Consider the following 20,160-nt stretch of genomic DNA (forward strand, 5'->3'; position numbering starts at 1 on the left):
CGTGGGTCTCTCTCTCTCTCTCTCTCTCTCTCTCTCTCTCTCTCTACAGTACATAATGTGACGTGACACACCACACATGCACAACAAAACACACACACACACACACACACACACACACACACACACACACACACACACACACAAAATGAATTCAAAATGTGTTTCAATCTTACCACGTGACCTAATTTAATTAATTTTATCATAAGCACTCTTATTCATTTTCTGTTTATGTTTCTATGCGGTCATATATCCTGCAGATCACCCGTTTTTTTATTGATTTTTTTTTTCACTGTATTATCTGTCTATCTATATGTTATTCACGGTCAATTTATTACAGTACACATTTTTTTTTCAGGAATGTAACTAATCAATTACATATTTCAAGATAACCACATGAGACTAAACAATGAATAAACAAACAAAGAAGAAACAAAGACACATACATGAAACTTTTACATGTGTTTGACTTCAACATTAACAGAGTTGTCAGTAATGTTGTTGCATCGTCATCATCTTCATTTTATCGCGAAAAAAGAGACGTTATCATATTTCTCCTTTCTGAGTGGAACAATGGCCTGGAAGAGATGAAGAAGAACCTGGAGAGGCTTTGATGAGTCTAATTTGAACCCTCGCAATTCATAAAGTTACCAGTAAACACCGCCATAAACAAGTAAAACAGAACCTGGAGATGCTTTGAATGAGTCTGATCTGAACCCACACGATACATAAAGTTATCAGTTAACACCACAATAACAAGTAAAACAGAACCTGGAAATGCTTGTATGAGTCTAATTTGAACCCACACGATACATAGTTAGGTTAGGTTAGGTTAGGTTAGGAAAGTTATCAGTAAACACCACAATAACAGGTAAAACAGAACCTGGAGATGCTTTGAATGAGTCTGATCTGAACCCACACGATACACAGAGTTACCAGTAGACACCCCCATAAACAAGTAAAACAGAACCTGGAGATGCTTTTATGAGTCTGATTTGAACCCTCGCAGTACATAAAGTTACCAGTAAACACAGCCAAAACTTTCGCTTAAGGTGAGACAAAGAGAGTGAAACATTTCCATCCCTTTCTCCCCCAGGGGCTAAGGATGGGGACGAGGGGAAGGAGACCTGGGGGTACGTCAACGTGCGCCCCGGTGCCCACATGTTCTTCTGGCTCTACTACACCACCAGCACCACGGAGTACATCCACAGACCCCTGGTGATGTGGCTGCAGGGGGGGCCAGGCGCCTCCTCCACTGGTATAGGCAACTTCCTCGAGATTGGCCCCAAGACTGCTGACCTCAAGAACAGGACCTATGCTTGGGTGAGAGAGAGAGAGAGAGAGAGAGAGAGAGAGAGAGAGAGAGAGAGAGAGAGAGAGAGAGAGAGAGAGAGTGTGTGTGTGTATGTGTGTGTGTGTGTGTGTGTGTGTGTGTAATTCACTGTTTGATCAGCTGCAGTCTCTGACGAGACAGCCAGACGTTACCCTACGGAACGAGCTCAGAACTCATTGTGATCTTCGGATAGGCCTGAGACCAGGCACACACCACACACCGGGACAACAAGGTCACAACTCCTCGATTTACATCCCGTACCTACTCACTGCTAGGTGAACAGGGGCTACACGTCAAAGGAGACACACCCAAATATCTCCACCCGGCCGGGGAATGTGTGTGTGTGTGTGTGTGTGTGTGTGTGTGTGTGTGTGTGTGAGTGTGTGTGTGTGTGTGTGTGTGTGTGTGTGTGTGTGTGTGTGTGTGTGTGTGTGTGTGTGTGTGTGTGTGTCAGATGACAGGAGATAAGATATGAAGTCATTGGGAAGAGGAAACACTGAAGAAGAAGCTTACTCTCTTTCAGGAAAATCCACACATGACACGTAACAGTATTGCACATTTTATTTCCTCACCACAACCCACAAAGCCACCTGTACTACAACACCTGGGACATGTGGATTAGATAATTTAGGTTAATAAAGGGTGCAGGCAATAGTTCAACACCTGTGCATGGTTGGATAGACGTCACCTGTGCATGACTGCCCTCATCATCTCTTTACCTGTGACTGGTGGGCGAGGTGGGGTTGACAGGTGGCAGTAGTGACAGGTTGGCATGGAGGTCTTTGTGGTGAGGTATTAAGACAGTAAAGGTTTAGAATTTGTAGTATTGTTTGCATATTTTTTTGTCAGCATTTAGAAGTATTGTGTGCTGTGATCGCTTATTCGTATGGCATTTATTATTATTTGATTATTGTTGTTTTCTTTTAGGTTTTTGTTCTTTAAAATCACGGTTTTATTTTTATCTCCGTTATTGTTAGTTTTATTTTTCTACTTGTGAGGAAATAATAAATTAAGATTTTTCCCTTATTTTGTTCTTTACTTTTGTTTCATCACTATATCATGATTAAAGTTCCCCTTCTCTCTCTCTCTCTCTCTCTCTCTCTCTCTCTCTCTCTCTCTCTCTCTCTCTCTCTCTCTCTCTCTCTCTCTACCAAAACGGAAGTACGCATTAATTACACAACATTACGACACAGAACCCTCATTAATACTCTCACACCTTTCTTCCTTTCTTCCATACACTTTGTCCTTCACTGAGACGTGAACAAACTATAGGAAATGCATTGCTACCTTCCCCTACCATTGTCCTTCCCTTCCTGATGCATGCAACTTAGCACGTCTAGTTCCCACATTTTAGCCCGTGGAGGTGATTAGCCAGGTTCTCAAGAGTATTTCTCCTGTTACTTGGTAAAAAATGGTTTATCTGCCAATAGAACCATAAAAACATCCTTATGAACTCGTCTTTTGAAAGTAGTGAAGTGTTTGGAGCAGTTCCAGGTCATATAGAAGCCGCCGTGGTACAGTGGAACCAGGGGGGCATTGGGGTTCAAGGGGTCTCTAAGGGCACGGGTTCGAATCCTGTCCACGATCCGAGTGTAGGTTGGGCTTCCTCACTCGGGGCAAGGGTTTCCTAGCGGGTGGGCTTTGAGATAGGAGGTACCCCAAAAAGTATCCCCTTTAGCCTATAAATTCCCGTGAAAATCCCACATATTATAAATAAAAAAAAATAAATGTAAGCCAGAGAGCAACGCATGTGCCGTGAATCATAACCAGGTCTTCCTTATCGTTTACTGTGACGGAATCATGATAGGAAATGAGTGCATTCTGACGCTTTATGAAGTTTTATCGTGTTCTCCTTACGCAAGCTTAACCTAATTTTTCTCTCTTATGCTCTGCAACTTTTCCTCTTCCTCCCTTTCCTCTGCAAACTTAACTTTTCTTTCTTTATCCTGCAAACTTAATCTTTTCCTCCTTTTCTCTGCAAACCTTACCTCCTTTTCCACCCTTTCCTCTGCAAACTTGACTTTATTTTTTCTTTTTCCCAAGCAAACTTAACCTTATTTTCCTCCCTTTTTCCACACAAACCTAACTAAACCTTTTTTCCCTTCTTTTCCCCTGAACACGCAAACTTAACCAGACCTATCTTTCTTCTACTCCTTCCCTTCCCCTCAATAGACAAACCTAAACTAAACTAACCAAACCTAACGTAACCTCACCTCTCTCTTCCCGACTTTTCCCCAGAACACAAACCAAATCTAACCTAACTTAACCTCATTCTTTCCTTCTTCCATCAGACGAAGGAGGTGAACGTGCTGTTTGTGGACAACCCAGTGGGCACGGGGTTCAGCTACGTGCAGGACCTCAAGTTGCTGCCCACCAACAACAGTGTCATCGCCGCAGACCTCGTCACCTTCATGGCAGGCTTCTTTAAAAAGGTGAGTCTTGGTGAGAGAGAGAGAGAGAGAGAGAGAGAGAGAGAGAGAGAGAGAGAGAGAGAGAGAGAGAGAGAGAGAGAGTGTTTCACTGTTTGATCTGCTGCAGTCTCTGACGAGACAGCCAGACGTTACCCTACGGAACGAGCTCAGAGCTCATTATTTCCGATCTTCGGATAGGCCTGAGACCAGACACACACCACACACCGGGACAACAAGGTCACAACTCCTCGATTTACATCCCGTACCTACTCACTGCTAGGTGAACAGGGGCTACACGTGAAAGGAGACACACCCAAATATCTCCACCCGGCCGGGGAATCGAACCCCGGTCCTCTGGCTTGTGAAGCCAGTGCTCTAACCACTGAGCTACCGGGTGTGTGTGTGTGTGTGTGTGTGTGTGTGTGTGTGTGTGTGTGTGTGTGTGTGTGTAGATGGGTGAGTAAGTGACTGACTGATTGACTGAATGATGTATGTATGGATGAATTTCTTTGACTAACTGACTGTTTAACTGATGGATTGAGAAAGGAAGTGAGTGAACCAGCAAAATACTCGCACTCAAATAAAAATAACCAACATAAATGCGAGAAAAATATGTCCAGTTACAGTTACAACTAGTTCCAGCCGGGCCTGTTATCCTTCACGCTACGATACAGTTACTGATTTACATACTATAAAAAAAGGCTGGAGTTGTGCACTTAGAGAAAGAGTGGGGCCGGACGTGGAGAAAAGAAGAAAAAGAAGAGGAGGAGGAGGAGGAGGAAACCCAAACTTCCTGACCATATCTCTCCCAAATCTTGTGACCTTTGCCTATAGTTTATAAAGTCACTCTCTCTCTCTCTCTCTCTCTCTCTCTCTCTCTCTCTCTCTGTTTGTCTGTCTGTTTGGTCTCCTAGTCTGGCCTCTCTGCATATACCACGAGGGTCGTCTGTGCCTGAGCCGCGGATTGAGACCAAAGAAGACCCAGAAAATAATGCAGACGTAAAGAAAATCAATAAAAATGAAGGTCAGTAAGATGAAAACATGGATAAGAAGAGGATTGAGATGAAACGGTTAACCAGCAACAGCAGAACCCAAACAATACCATAACAGAACAAGAAAAAGGAAACAACAACAACAGCTGCAAGAACGACAATAACAACAAAAACAAACGAAGAAGACATTTCACCACACTATCATTCATAGGAGCTGAATCAAATATATTCCTTGTAAACACCCATATGATAACGCGTACCTAAATTAATTACGTGCGTGCTGATTGGTCCTTATCTAGGTACACTGTCTAATCTGATTCTGGAGGAGGAGGAGGAGGAGGAGGAGGAGGAGGAGAGCGTGTATGGACAAACAACACCCACGTCACCGTCACTATCGGTACACGTCTCGGGAATGCTACACACGCAAGGTGGAAATGAGCTCACACTAACACACGTCCGGCGCCTCCCATCCTTGTGTCCCCCTCCGTCCCCATCCCTGCTTGTGGTCGGAAGGATTGCGCCCGTACGTCACGCTTCGGCGAATGGATGAATGGACGGATGGATGGTTATAAATAGGAAATATAAACGAAAGACTGTAATTTCTTTTCTCTCTTTCTGGGTTGTGAACTAAATAAGTGTAAACGAACGAACTGATTCACAAACAAAATGACACAAGAAAAAAATTAAGGATACAAAGAAGCATTTTTACCTTGATATCTGAGTACGATTAGACGATTTTATTGAGATTAGGACAGATCCACGGAAGTCAGAAGATTAACGGCCACAGTCTTTACTATTCTAATCCCAACATGTGTTTCTAAAGCTGTATAAAATCGTCAAATAGAAAGCAGAATTGAATATGAAAACGTGCCGTGGTACTGAAGGAATTAAGAACAAATAAAAACAATAAAAAAAACATGGCAACAAAAAACTGAATAGATGAAAGAAAAATAACAGACGGTAAGATGACATAACAAGTAGAAAACAACAACAACAACAACTTCTCGAGTGACGCAAGCACAAGCATTCACCACGACAAGGCCACAGGATGCTGGACTTTGTGGGATTCATCTTTGGTATTTATCTGGCCTGTCACTGATGAGAGACGGAGAGGAATACCACACATACTGACGAGGTGATGAGGCGTGAAGGACAGACACATTAATCGACAGACCGTACATAAATGAATGGATGAATAAACAAATGAAGAGGTGGTGAGCCGTGAAGGGCGGACACATTGACTGACTAGCTGTAGAGAGAGAGAGAGAGAGAGAGAGAGAGAGAGAGTGCAACGAGAGTGAAGATGGAGGAAGTGAGGATGAAAATGAAGGGGAAGAGGAGGAGGAGGAGGAGGGAGGGAGAGAGGGAAGGTGGAATGGAGGAAGGAAAGGGTTCACTAGGACACTGCCCTCCTGCGTGCACTTAGAGGAGGAGGAGGAGGAGGAGGAGGGATGAAAGCAAGGACGAAGAGCAGAAGCAGGACGAATCTTTATTTTTTTGCTTATTAATCTCTCTCTTTCTCTCTCTCTCTCTCTCTCTCTCATTTGAATTAAGATTTTGTGCGTACGTGTCTTTAACCTCTTTTTTTCATGTGTGTGTGTGTGTGTGTGTGTGTGTGTGTGTGTGTGTGTGTGTGTGTGTGTGTGTGTGTGTGTGTGTGTGTGTGTGTGTGTCGTCGTGGTCGTCGTCAGCCTGCCTAGCGTAGCACAGTGGCTCAATTCTTTGGCTGCCGGCGCCGCGACAAAGAGGTGGCGCCTGCTGGCAAACACTGCGCTGGTAATACTTGCTTGTTCCTCAGGGACACTTTGGCTTACTTAATCACATCAATTTATGAACACTACGAGGCTTTCGGATGCCGGTCCAAGCCTCAGATACACAGTGCATGGGAGGAACATGTGTATTCTGGCATCAGGGAAAGGCGTGTCTCTGTTTAGGGGATAAGGTTAGAAAAACGAGACTCAAGTGACATGGGAGCGTCAAGACGGGAGACGAGAAGTATTGTTATCTATTTCTTTCATATATGTAGGACGGGAGAAGTGGCTAAGGGCAACAAAAATTGGTAAACAAAAGGACCCACTCACATGCCAGTCCACGAACAGGGCCGAGAATGTGAAAGAGGGAGGATACTAAAGATTAATTTATTCAGTATTGGTAGACCTGAGATTTATAAATGCAATGAAGGAAGATATACTTGTAGTGGATGTCAGTAAGGTGGTCTAGGCACGTCAGAAGGTGTGTACATGGGGAGGGGGATGCTGGAAATGGATTCACGCAGCAGGAAGAAGAAAGGCCTAAGAAAAAGTTTATATGTGCATTGAAAGACCTGCTTGTAATGACTGTGACGGAGGAAGACACAGAAGAAAATTGATCTGCAGTGACGACATTTAATGTGACAGGCCCAAAGAAACTCAATAAAAAATAAATAATAATAATAATAATAATAATAATAATAATAATAATAATGGTGGTGTTGATGATAGTACGAGTATTACCATTATCGTAATTAACTTCCCTCTCACACTCCTCCTAATATTCCTCAGTTATTTAATAATTATTCAGACTTTTAAACGACCTCGAGCTAGTAATTGCCACGTAGCAGCACTGCGCAGGCGCCGCCATCATGACCCCGCTGTCGTGACGCTCTAGCCACACACTGATACCCATTCACCAGCCACCAAGGGCCTACCAATCTGCAGCTGCTGTTGTATTGTTGTTATTGTTTAGTAAATTAATCTTGCACGTATGTTTCTCTTACTTTCTTCATCACCATAACTTTATCTATCCTAACTTTCCTAAATTCCTACACATAATACATTTTGCTACTACTACTACTACTACTACTACTACTACTACTACTACTACTACTTATCTACTCGTATCTCCTACAAGTAAGTTTTCATGTAACCTTCTTTGTAATCTTTCCTCTTTTAAGACCTACGCCAAATTTAACTTTCTACTACATATCTTTCTCTTTTCCAAACCTATGTAATTCTGAGCCATTTAACCAAACGAGCGGTCATACATATATTTTTCTCCGGCCTCTCAAATGTTTCTCATCTTTTCCTACACTATTAACTTTTACACAACAGGCCTATATAAATATGGAGCACTTTCACGTGTTATTAACTATCGATCTATTTTTCTATTTCCTTTTAGTATTTTTTTTATTATTGTTTTATCATTTGCATTTTCAATTTCTCCCTTCTGTATTATTTTTTCCCGTCTCTCCCTGCATTAAGCAAGAAGTGTGTTCGTGTTTCCCTGCAGTGACTGTTGCTTTAACTTTTAATTCACACTTGGTACACCTTTCCCAGTCACCGAAGAGGTAACTTTCAGTGTTCTACAGCCCAACCGAACATTTGAATTGGGAAGAAATTGCAAAATATATTCTTTTCCACCGCTAACTTTCACGCATTGGTGCTACTATTTGCTTTTTTATCGCTAACTTCGCGCCATATTCAGAAACGTTCCCTCTCACCGCGACAAATTTTCAAAACCCACAGAGACGATTTGTAGAGTTGTAAAGAATATTTTTCTATTGATAATGCAGAAAAGTTGTTAAAATGTCTCTAGAACTGCAGAAACATCCTTGAAAACCCGTGTCACTTCAACTGGAGCCCTTTCAAAATAGTGGTGGTGCGACGCGGAGGTGTTACAGAATACGGGCCTTTCACGTAGATGCTTATAAAAACTTCACGCATTGTTTCTATTGGTACTCATTGCTTCTCAGCGCTAACTTTCATGTACCTGCAAATACAGACTTCACGCATTAATTCTGCTACTACTATTTGTTTCTCACCGCTAACTCTCATGTAGGTGCTCATGAAGACTTAACGGTTTACTTCTCGTGGTGCTAATTGTCTCGTGTTGTAGTGACTCAACATCCACCACCGCCCAGAAACACAGAATCCTTGCCATTACTTCATAACTGGTGGTCTGATTAATGACTGTTTGCACTGTCCTTTATTTATTCAATCAACATATAGTAAGTAGCGAGGAGGCAAGCCCAGCAGTGTTCAGCCTTGAGAGAGAGAGAGAGAGAGAGAGAGAGAGAGAGAGAGAGAGAGGCGTTGCTGATGTGTATTAAGTGGAAAGATCAGACTTGAAATGAAATAATAATAATAATAATAATAATAATAATAATAATAGTAATAATAAAAATAATCAAATAAATAAATAAAAGTTGATGTTACTGGTTATGAAGAAAAAATATTCATAATAAACTCATTACGTTTTACCTCTCTCTCTCTCTCTCTCTCTCTCAAGATAACTGTGTCTATATAATAATTAAACTCACAATTAGTGACGTAAATGTCCTTAGGGTAAAAAAAAAGGTTAAATACACTATAAAATTAATGCGTTTGTTTGCTTATGTGTGATTCCTTGGTCATGAAGTTTTGATAGCGGACCACCACCACCACCACCACCAAATAATAATAATAATAATAATAATAATAATAATAATAATAATAAGAAGAAGAAGAAGAAGAAGAAAAAAAGAAAAGATGATAATGATGATGATGAAAAAAGAAAAAAAGAAAAGAAAAAGAAAAAAAGAAAGACAATAAGAATGGTACTGGAAAAATACAAAATAAAAAGATACGAGAGGAAAAACACAATAGTAAAAAATAGAAGGAAAAGAAACATGAAGAAGAAAAATAAAAAACTCACTCTTCAACACACACACACACACACACACACACACACACACACACACACACACATAAAGAAAATTCAATTTATCCTCAATAAAATGAACCACAAAAACCTAAAACAACAACGAACACACTGGGTACCTATCAAACCCAGAATTCTGAACCCCACATGGACAGCATTCATCCCTGACACCAACACAACAAATACTTCACCCACAATAAGGCCAAACTTACTATAGAAACCATTCATAGCCTATACACATAACACCGACACTATTAACCTTGAGTATAGTATAGAGTGTGTGTGTGTGTGTGTGTGTGTGTGTGTGTGTGTGTGTGTGTGTGTGTGTGTGTGTGTGTGTGTGTGTGTGTGTGTGTGTGTGTACCTTAGCCACATCTGCTGGTCTCTATTCATCACCTGTATTAGACCTCAGTCTGAATAGCAGGCCAATCAGTGCAATCTATCTAGGTACAGGTGATGGTGGTGGTGATGGGGGGTTGGTGGGAGGCAAGAGGTACTGGTGAAAGCTTAGTAATGGTGTGTATGATTGTATTGAACTCTTGCACCACTAGAAGTAATGCATGTGATCAGCACTATAAGCATCTACAGGAAAGAAGGGGATGAAAAGTATAGGTGTTTCCAGTTTCTATCCAGGTTATAGTAAGGGTGTCTCACTAAGCAATTAAGGAAAGGTGTTCCTAACAAATCAGAGGGTTAATATTATGAAAGGAACGAAGTGCTGATTGTTTGCTAGATTAACTTACTAAATAGCACAAAAATGAGTGATTGACATTGGTAAAACTCCACTAATGGCATATTGATAGGATCGAGTTAATGAAAAAAAGGAAAATTGACTGATTGATAAATAACTATAATAACAATAATAATAATAATAATAATAATAATAATAATAATAATAATAATAGAAGAGAGTGGTGAGGACAGAGAAAACAGACATTGCTGAAACTTTAGTAATGATATTTGACTGTTCTAAATTCATGAAAGCTTTGGAAAACAGACATTGCTGAAACTTTAGTAATGATATTTGACTGTTCTAAATTCATGAAAGCTTTGAAATATTGCCAGATCAACTAAGAATATACATTCTTGCAAGTTAAAAATGACACAGTATGGCACCAAGTAATTTTAGCGACAGAGGGAAAGAATGTTTTTACCCTCTTTATCAAGGCTTGTGGTTGTTGTTATTTTCAGTTGTGCTATCACTGCATTGTGAAGGCCTTTGTCTGTCAACGCCGGCATGAAAACAAGATGATAGGTGGAAACAATGAAACACTGACCTCTATAGTTCAAGAAAACAATAACAACAATACTGATAATAATAATAATAATACAAATACAATAAATCTCGATCAGGACAAATTTTTCGTGACACCATCAAGAATTACAGGGTGGGGCATAAATATGAGAATGATTAGGTATACTAGTATATGTTTCTCTTCCTACTTCTACATATAAGAGTTGTCCTTGAGAGTACAATGATGTAATATCAATTTGTACTATGGTTGTTTGTGCAAGTAATGTTTTAAGCTTTGTGGAAATGTGTGAAACTTTATCTAATCTTCCTTAATCTAATCTCTGGTGGTGAAAGGATGCTTCATAGGAAATAATGACAGGATGGTGCAAGGGAAAATAATAATAATCTCTCTCTCTCTCTCTTTCATGTGTGAGGAAATAGTTGCACCATTGTTGGAAAATCTTTCAATCCTCACAGATTCATTGTTCAAATAAACATTACAAGTAACTTCCTTGCCTAGGTTAGGGAAGCACCTCATTTCACCTGTCTACATTACTATATACTCTTTAAAATTTCCTTTCGGGCTTTTACTTCTTTAATTCTGCAAAGTATTTATTTCTTATCTGTTTCCTGTTTGGCCTTCTCATTCAGGGCACTTTTATACTGCTAATACTTTCTCAGTAGTCCTAAGATCAGGTCACTGTGAAGACTGCTAGGTGTGATGTGGCCTGGGTGTCTTTGCAATTCATGTAACTCTGTATCTCTCCTGCAGGTGCCAGAGTTTGAAACTGTTCCACTGTACATCTTCACTGAGTCCTATGGTGGCAAGATGGGGGCACGGTTTGCTCAGGCACTCAGCAAGGTGGGTTTTTGCCTCCTTGGTTCATTTCATCCCTTTCACACAAGCATATAGTATCACCTTTTTATGAGTGTGAATGATGATTAGGAAACTCAAACCATAGGAGGAATATTTGTATATCCTTTAATGTTTCAACACGTGCAGATTTTTTTTAAGCCTTGTGAACTTGTGCTTTTTTCAATATAATACTTAGCATATTTCCACTTGCTCGTGATGTGCATTTAGTTACAACATAATGTCATGACCAAAGCTCTCATAACATTCATGTAACATTCTTCATTATTTTTGCATACCTTCTGAAATTCATTTGCCTCATAAATGGTGACTTTTCATTAGCTTTCACCTACATTAAGACACTCTGGGTCCCCACAGGCAGTGCAGCAGAAGAAGGTGCGTTGCCAGTTGGCAGGGCTGGTGATGGGTGACTCCTGGATCTCCCCCGTGGATGCTGTGATGTCTTGGGGGCCATACCTCTATGCCACGGTGAGTCTCGTGCTCCTCATTCCCACAGCAATCAGCTTAGTGTGGAAAAAGCACCTCAGCTCTTATCATTTTAGGCTAGGGATGACCATGAAAACAGGAAGGTAAGTTTCATACACTTGATTGCCATGTGTAGGTGTGATGGCTTCTTGTAGCTTCTCTTATTCTCTTCTATTCTTTGAAGATCTTGATGTTGCTGAGCCTTAAAGCAATCAATCAATTAAGCAGTCCCTCTCCTCACAGTCTTTGGTTGATTCTGCTGGTGAGGGCGCCATTGACAACAAGACGGCTGAGGTGGCGGCAGCAGTGAAGAATGGCAAGATGGCAGACTCCACCAAGCTGTGGGCTGAGGCTGAGGGACTCGTGGAGACAGTAACCAATGGCGTCAACTTCTACAACATTCTCAAGACACCTGCACGCGGCAATGCCTCTGTACATCACAACCACGTGCTGTCAGTGATGGCCAGCAGGAACACGTACCGCTTGAAGTCCCCTGAGCTTGGTAAGAACTCAGCACACATGGTGACTGACTGCCTTGTCTTACCACAGGATGAGTACAATAGAAAGGCATAGAGAGATGGGGCAGTGTTGCCTATACAGAAAATATGGGAGTTTGTAATAGTTGTGGCTTGAGTGAGTGGAGTGCTGCTGGTCTTGAATATGTTGAGATGTGCAGTTGTTTAGAGACTATCAAATTTGCACTATCTCTCAGGTGTTGAAGTTGCTGAAAAAAAATATAGGTGCAGATCTGTTACTTGTCATTATAGCCTTTTCCAGAGATTGGCAGTACTAAGCCATTATCCAAATTTATTACTTTGCTATTTTTTTCAAACTGTAAGCCTATTTCAACACTTAACCTTTAACACTAACCACTACAAGTACTCCTCTATCATTCTCAACCTTCAGGAGACACCACTCATCACACAGCAAAGGGATGCTGGGTGAGAATTACATGTCAAACAGATGAATAACTACCCACCCTCTCTCCCTTCCCCAGAATACCTGTACAACCACCACGTTGGTCTGCTCTCCAAAGACCTGAGCAAACTGATGAATGGACCAATCAGGGACAAGCTCAAGGTGATCCCTGTAAACATCACATGGGGAGGCCAGAGCAAGCATGTGTTTGAGGCACTCTCTGAAGATTTCATGAACCCTGTTGTCAAGAATGGTAGGTGGACATGTGTTGGCTGAACTCAGGAAACATCAAGAAGGTTCCTTAGTTGCTTATTAATTGTCTCCTAAGTGAAACAATATTACAGACTATTCTGAAGTATTTTGGTGCCTTACTTGTACTTATATTTACATTTCTGATTGCACTGGTATGAAAAAAAGCACCTTGACTCAGTTACTATAACACTGAATTATTTTCTATTGCAGTGGAGATGTTACTGAACACAACATCCCTCAAGGTGGTGGTGTACAATGGCCAGCTGGACCTGATCGTCAGCACCCCTGGTAGGTACTAATGGACATACGCAAAGGCACACAAACACACACACACACACACACACACACACACACACACACACACACACACACACAACAAGGAAGATTTGGTTGAGAAGAGATCTCGGTGAAAAGGAAAGAGAAATGTTAAATGAGTTGAGAAAGGAGGCTTTGAAAAAAATGAAGAGAGGACAGAAGAGGAGAAGAAAGAGTTTTTCTGGAGAATCTTGGATATGAGACTGAGGAAGTGGTTCATAACCCAGAAAAGTACAGCAAGAAAGGACTAAAGAAACTTACGTATGAGCGGAATGTAATGTATTCCAACATAAATGGAGTGATATCGGGATTTTAGAACTCAACGATTACTTGAGGGACAAGAACCCAGATATTGTGGGTCTTACTGAAACAAAACTGAGAGAGGGAGAAGACCTGATGATGGTTGGAGAAGGAAATATAATGTTTGGAAAAGAAATAGAGTAGGTAAGATGGGAGGAGGAGTGATGTTGCTGGTTAAAAAGATATAAAGGTGGATCAAGTGAAAGAAGGTATGGGAAAGGCAGAAGTGCTAAAGATCAGAGCAGAAACTAATGAAGGAAAAAGAGGCACTACATAGTGGTGTACGTACCACCTAAGACAAATGCATGGTCAGTACAGGAATATGAAGAAATGATAAGTGATACAGGAACATGTCTGGAAGAAATGTTGGGTGGCTGTGAACGAACTATAATGATGGGAGATTTTAATTGTAAAGAGGTGTGTTGGGAGGACTGGTCAATGGAAGGATCAGAGACAACATGGGGAAATACACTATTGACACTGGCAATGGAAAATGTGTTAACTCAGTGGGTCAAAGAAGATACTAGGTTTGGAGGAGAGGGAGCATCGTCAAGACTGGACTTGGTCTTTAGTACAGAGCCAATGGTCATTGAGGAGATGAGGGTGGAGTGCCCTTTAGCAAAGAGTGATCATGCAGTTTTGGAGTTCAAGGTGATAGATGAAGAGAAATCTAGAAGAAATGAAGAATATAAAGTGGGAAGATGGAATTATGCCAAGACAGATTTTGGAAACCTAAAGAAATTCTTTCAAGAGACAAATTGGATGAAATTCAAGAGTGCTAAGGAGCAAATGAAAAGTGGAAGGAATTTATAAAAATATACAAAGAAGGTGAGAAAAATTTGTACCAATAAGACAACATAGAGAAGTTGGAAAGCAGGACTGGTTTAACGATAGATGTGAAAAGGCTAGAACAAGAAAAGAGGATGCATGGAAGAGGTGGAGAAGGAAAAGACGGATTAAGCAGTGGGAAAGTTACAAAAGAGCAAGAAATGAATATGTGTTGATTAGAAGAGAAGAAAGAAAGAAACAAGAAAAGGATATAATTGATAAATGTAAAGACCAACCAAGGCTTTTTACAGACATGTGAACAACAACATCAAAAATAGAGAAAGTATTGAAAGTTTAGAAGTAAATGGAGTATGCAGTGAGGATCCCAGGAAATGGCAGAGGCTATGAATGGATGCTTTCGGAAGGTATTCACAAAGGAGACTGCTTTTGACAAACCACTGGTAATGGAACAGAAAGGGATTATGAAGGAGTTTCAAGTAACTGTGGAGGAGATCAAGAATATGATGGGGAGTTTAGAAGTGAGAAAAGCTGTGGGACCTGATGGGGTATCAGGATGGATTTTAAGAGAATGCAGGGAGCAACTGGCAGAAAAAGTTTGTGAAGTAATTGATGCCTCATTAAGGGAAGGTGTAGTGCCCCAAGACTGGAAAAGAGCTAACATTGTCCCAATTTATAAATCAGGTAACAAGAGAGACCCATTGAACTATAGACCAGTGTCACTTACAAGTGTGGTAGCTAAGATGTGTGAGAGGGTGGTGAAGAATAGATGGACAGACTTCTTGGAGAAAAATGACATACTTTGTGAGTGTCAATTTGGTTTTAGAAAAGGGCGTTCATGCACGACAAACCTGATATGTTACTATTCGAGGGTGATAGATGTAATACAGGAAAGAGATGGTTGGGCTGATGGAATATATCTGGATTTAAAAAAGGCCTTTGATAAGGTACCACACCGGAGACTGATCTGGAAACTTGAAATGGTAGGAGGAGTGCATGGCAGTTTACTAAAATGGATGGAAGACTTTTGGTAGGAAGAGAAATGAGAACAATAATTAAGGACAGACCATCAGAATGGGGCTTGGTGGAGAGTGGAGTTCCACAGGGATCAGTGTTGGCACCAGTAATGTTCGCGGTCTACATAAATGACATGGTGGATGGGGTGTCCAGTTATGTGAGCCTATTTGCAGACGATGCAAAATTGTTAAGAAAAGTGAGATGTGACAAAGATTGCGAACTACTCCAGGAAGACTTGGACAGAATATGGAAATGGAGCTGTACATGGCAAATGGAGTTCAACACGACAAAATGCAAGAAATTAGAGTTTGGCAAGAGTGAAAGAAGAATCAGGAGTATGTACAAGATAGGAAATGAAGACATAAAACCAGTCATGAAGAAAAAGACCTTGGGGTGACAATTACCAATGACCTATCGCCAGAGAGACATATAAACAAAATAATTGGAGAAGTATTGAACTTATTGAGGAACATAAGAGTGGCGTTCGTATATTTAGATGAAGAAATGATGAAGAAAATAATTACTGCAATGATAAGACCAAGGCTTGAATATGCAACAATACAGTGGGCTCCGAACTTAAAGAAACACATAAGGAAACTAGAGAAAGTACAGAGGGCTGCAACAAAAATGGTGCCTGACTTAAGAGATTTGACTTATGAAGACAGACTGAACAGAATGCAACTTCCGACCCTGGAAAACAGAAGAGAAAGGGGAGACCTGATAGCAATATACAGAGTGATGATTGGCATGGAAAAATGGATAGGGAAGATCTGTGTATGTGGAATGAAAGAATGTCGAGAGGGCATGGGAAAAACTAAAATGGCCACTTATAGAGAGATGTGAAAAAATATAGCTTCCCTCATAGAAGGGTGGAAGCATGGAATAGTTTAGACGTGGAAGTGGTCAACGCAAGGAATATTCATGATTTTAAGAAAAAGCTGGACATTAGTAGATATGGAGACGGGACAGTACGAGCATAGCTCTTTTCCCGTATGTTACAATTAGGTAAATACACACACACACACACACACACACACACACACACACACACACAGTTCCACCACAGATAATAAATTGCAGCCTCAGTTAAATAGAATCCTACCACATACTGCAAGAACATTGACAAAAGCACTTCACTGGAATCACTTTCAAATTGACAAACAAAACATGAAAATAATTTGTTTCCTTTGCTTTACTCATGCACAACTTTGCACTTCAAGCATTGCCAACTACTTGCAGGTGCACAGAAGTGGGTGGAGAACATGCACTGGGCAGGCACCAAGCAGTGGGTGCAGTCCTCTAGGAAGCCCATGGTGGATTCTGATGGTGGCACTGTGGCCTTCTCTAAGTCTTTCAAGAACTTCACTTTCTATTGGATCCTGGATGCTGGACACATGGTGAGCCCAGCATACATGGGAGAATGATACTTGTGAATCTCTAACCTTTCACAAAATGCAATGAGTATATTTAATTGTTAATCTATCAAAGTACAAAACAGATTCTTATTTTCCTTAATCTCTTCAAAATGCACAGAAAAAATATTACCGTACTTTTAACCTATCAAAATACATATAAAAAGCATTGTTATTTTTTATGTCTTTGGATATATGGCAGTGTTACTTTCTGGTAATGGCAAACAAACATTTCTCTTGAAGGTATCCAACATATGTACCATCGGCATTTAAAATTTTTTCAGAGTAAGATAAAAGATAATTACATGCATATAATGTTGTAACTTTCTCTTTTAAATGTAGGGATCATAAAAGAATTTATCTTTTACTTTTATAAAGATAAGATCAAAGTTTGGTTGTGAGAAAAAATTAAGCAAAAAGTGAAAAATAAGGTACTTCTGTCTCACTTTTTTCCCCCCCACTCTTATTTTCCCTTGTTACCGATTGCTTGACGCTTAATGTTTTGGTCTGCAGGTCCCGCTGGATGCAGGAGACGTGGCCATGAGGGTAATGGAGGAGATCGTGGGCACCAAGAAGTAGTATGTGACTTATACTTCACAGATGCATGACAGGCCATAGCACTGTAGGGGGTATTGCAGGTGTGTGTGTGTGGTGCTGCAGGGGTGGGCATTGGACGGGTAGGGCCAGGTGGCTAACATAACAGCAGTATTAACCGACTTGCTACTTTTTATATTTATGTAGTGGTCTGTCTAGCATCTGTTTCCTTGGGATGGGTTGAGCAAACTGTAGCTATCTTGTCAACATATAGACACAACAGTGCTGCTCGAGTCTAAACTTATGTGATATCTAAATATACAGGTATAGCTTTAGGGAGTCTATTCTGGTCACTCATACTGATGACTGGATGAGTGTCCTGTGAATGTAGGAAAGCACCATTTCTTGTGTATTGATTGTGAGTTGTGAGTCAGGGTTGTGAGTGAATAGTTCGCAATAAACTATATGTGTGGAGGTCCTGAACCAGAGAAAGTAAATGAATGCTAAAGCAAAAGATAATGGCCAGTAAAACTGTCTACATATCAACTTCTGCAACTACTCAGGCACCTCAAAGATTTAACTTGTGTGACAGTGGTGAATGAGGAATTATAAATGATAAACTATACTTTAGAAAATTGTATGAATAAATAAGAATAAACATTAGGAGAATTGTCATAACCAAATTGGCGGAAGGGTGGGCGGGGCGTGCGGGATGACACATCAGAGCACAAATTCAACTGTATAGTATAAAAGAAGGTTGTACGGGAAGCAATGAATTTTTTGTGACATGTCTTTCCACAGGGAGCATAGAGGCAGAAACAAGCACCAACAAGGCAAAGGTGTCTTGTCTGTAGCTTATTGCTTGTTGATGCTTGTGGCAGATGAATGATCAATGTGATTACTTTGACATATTATGCATTAATAGTGTACGGATATTGTTTAATAAAGGAATTACAGAAGAAAATCTTTAGCATGCACCTTGATGAACTATAAAATGGTACAGATATAAATTAAACAACTGCTCAACAATATTTAGGAAACAAAAATAACAATGAGAGAGAGAGAGAGAGAGAGAGAGAGAGAGAGAGAGAGAGAGAGAGAGAGAGAGAGAGAGAGAGAGAGAGAGGGGCTCCAAACACTATTTTTACTCACCATTTCTTGTGTGCAGTTTGCTCACTAGCTTTTCATGTTTCCTCTTTCACTTTTCTATTAACACTTCAAAACATTGGCTATTCTTGTATTCATCTTCACTTTTGCTATATGTATTTAAGATTTTATTTCAACTTGATTTAAAGTATTTTTTTTTTTTTTACATCTCAGCTGCAACACTGCATCCTGCTCAGTGTACTTACCTGTATGAGAAAGAGATGATGGTAACATTAAAACACATGTACAAGAAGAAACAATGAAAATAAATAAAAAAATCTTTATATTAACGAGATTACTTTGAATACATTACAACTTCTGAATGACTATTTGTGGATGAAAATATGCTTACCTACTATTAGTACAAATGTTATGTATATATAATCCTGCTCATCATGAAAAAAAAAAAAAAAAAAAAATACAAACACGTACAGGCTGTTGTATATATATATATATATATATATATATATATATATATATATATATATATATATATATATATATATATATATATGTAGATAAATATAGACAGCTAAATAGATAGATAGATAGATAGATAGACAGATACATACATACATACGTACACATATATGTATATTGACTGAAAGCTAAACAGGGACTAAAAATGAGGGGATGACAGTCCATATAGTTCTAAAAAGGGAGCGAGTGGGCGGAGACAGGTTGTAAACAAAAAAACACGTGGGCGGAGGAAGATGTAAACAAAACAGCACGTGGCGACAACACGAGTTTGTAATGTAATGTCAAGAAAGATGGATGAAGAATGAAGAGTTTAGATAGTTACTGAAAGATAAGGTAGCAAGTAGGAAAGATATGAAATAAAGCAATGTAGTTAACGGGCCTTGACTCAGAGGGTTACTGTCTCCTTTTTCCTATAAACCTACCCCACCAAACTTACACGTCCATGTTTACTGAATCTTAGTAACTAATGAGTAACTGTTACATATATCTGGTTATCGTGAATCGTAATAGTTCACGCATATTGAGAAAACCTAAATTATTTCTCCACACCTCCAGCGGTCATTAGACAATCTTCGAAATACTTCATGATAGAGCAGAATCTTTCAAGGCTGAGAAATATCAAACACCCCCTATGAAATTTAGCAATCGTAATAATTGTACGCGTTACTTTCCAGTCCAAAGATTATTCTTAATTATGTAAAAGAAAACGAATATTTTGCAAGACAAACTAAACATTTTGTAAATACATACACTTTTATATTTAATGTTCTCGTATGGTTTTCTGGTGGTTTTCGGGCTATCTCCAACCTTTGGCTTGCTTTCCTCAAAATATTTTTGTCTTCCACGAGGGAATTGGTTCAAACGGAAGACATTAATTATATACGCCACTTCACATTTAAGGTAATGTATGAACAAGTTATAATTATAATATAAGACACATTCAACGCTTTTTTTTTCTTTTTACCTTTTATTTAACTTATAACACACACACACATACACACACACACTCAGACATAC

At 39.9% G+C, this 20,160-nt stretch overlaps 1 protein-coding gene across 1 annotated transcript in view; it reads left to right on the plus strand.

Annotated features, from left to right (window-relative positions):
- The window catches only part of LOC123509907 (retinoid-inducible serine carboxypeptidase-like), a 31,893-nt gene extending 13,417 nt beyond the window's left edge, over positions 1 to 18,476 (plus strand). Inside the window, exons 2-10 of the mRNA XM_045264524.1 lie at positions 1,094 to 1,320; positions 3,622 to 3,762; positions 11,417 to 11,506; positions 11,876 to 11,986; positions 12,227 to 12,485; positions 12,981 to 13,154; positions 13,364 to 13,441; positions 16,811 to 16,968; positions 17,497 to 18,476. Of these exons, the coding sequence (XP_045120459.1) occupies positions 1,094 to 1,320; positions 3,622 to 3,762; positions 11,417 to 11,506; positions 11,876 to 11,986; positions 12,227 to 12,485; positions 12,981 to 13,154; positions 13,364 to 13,441; positions 16,811 to 16,968; positions 17,497 to 17,562 (1,304 nt within the window). The 3' untranslated portion in view covers positions 17,563 to 18,476. The remainder of the gene's footprint in view (positions 1 to 1,093; positions 1,321 to 3,621; positions 3,763 to 11,416; positions 11,507 to 11,875; positions 11,987 to 12,226; positions 12,486 to 12,980; positions 13,155 to 13,363; positions 13,442 to 16,810; positions 16,969 to 17,496) is intronic.
- Positions 18,477 to 20,160: the final 1,684 nt, after the last annotated feature.

The sequence above is a fragment of the Portunus trituberculatus genome, chromosome 27, assembly GCF_017591435.1.
Source record: "Portunus trituberculatus isolate SZX2019 chromosome 27, ASM1759143v1, whole genome shotgun sequence".
Classification (NCBI taxonomy): Eukaryota; Metazoa; Arthropoda; class Malacostraca; order Decapoda; family Portunidae; genus Portunus; species Portunus trituberculatus.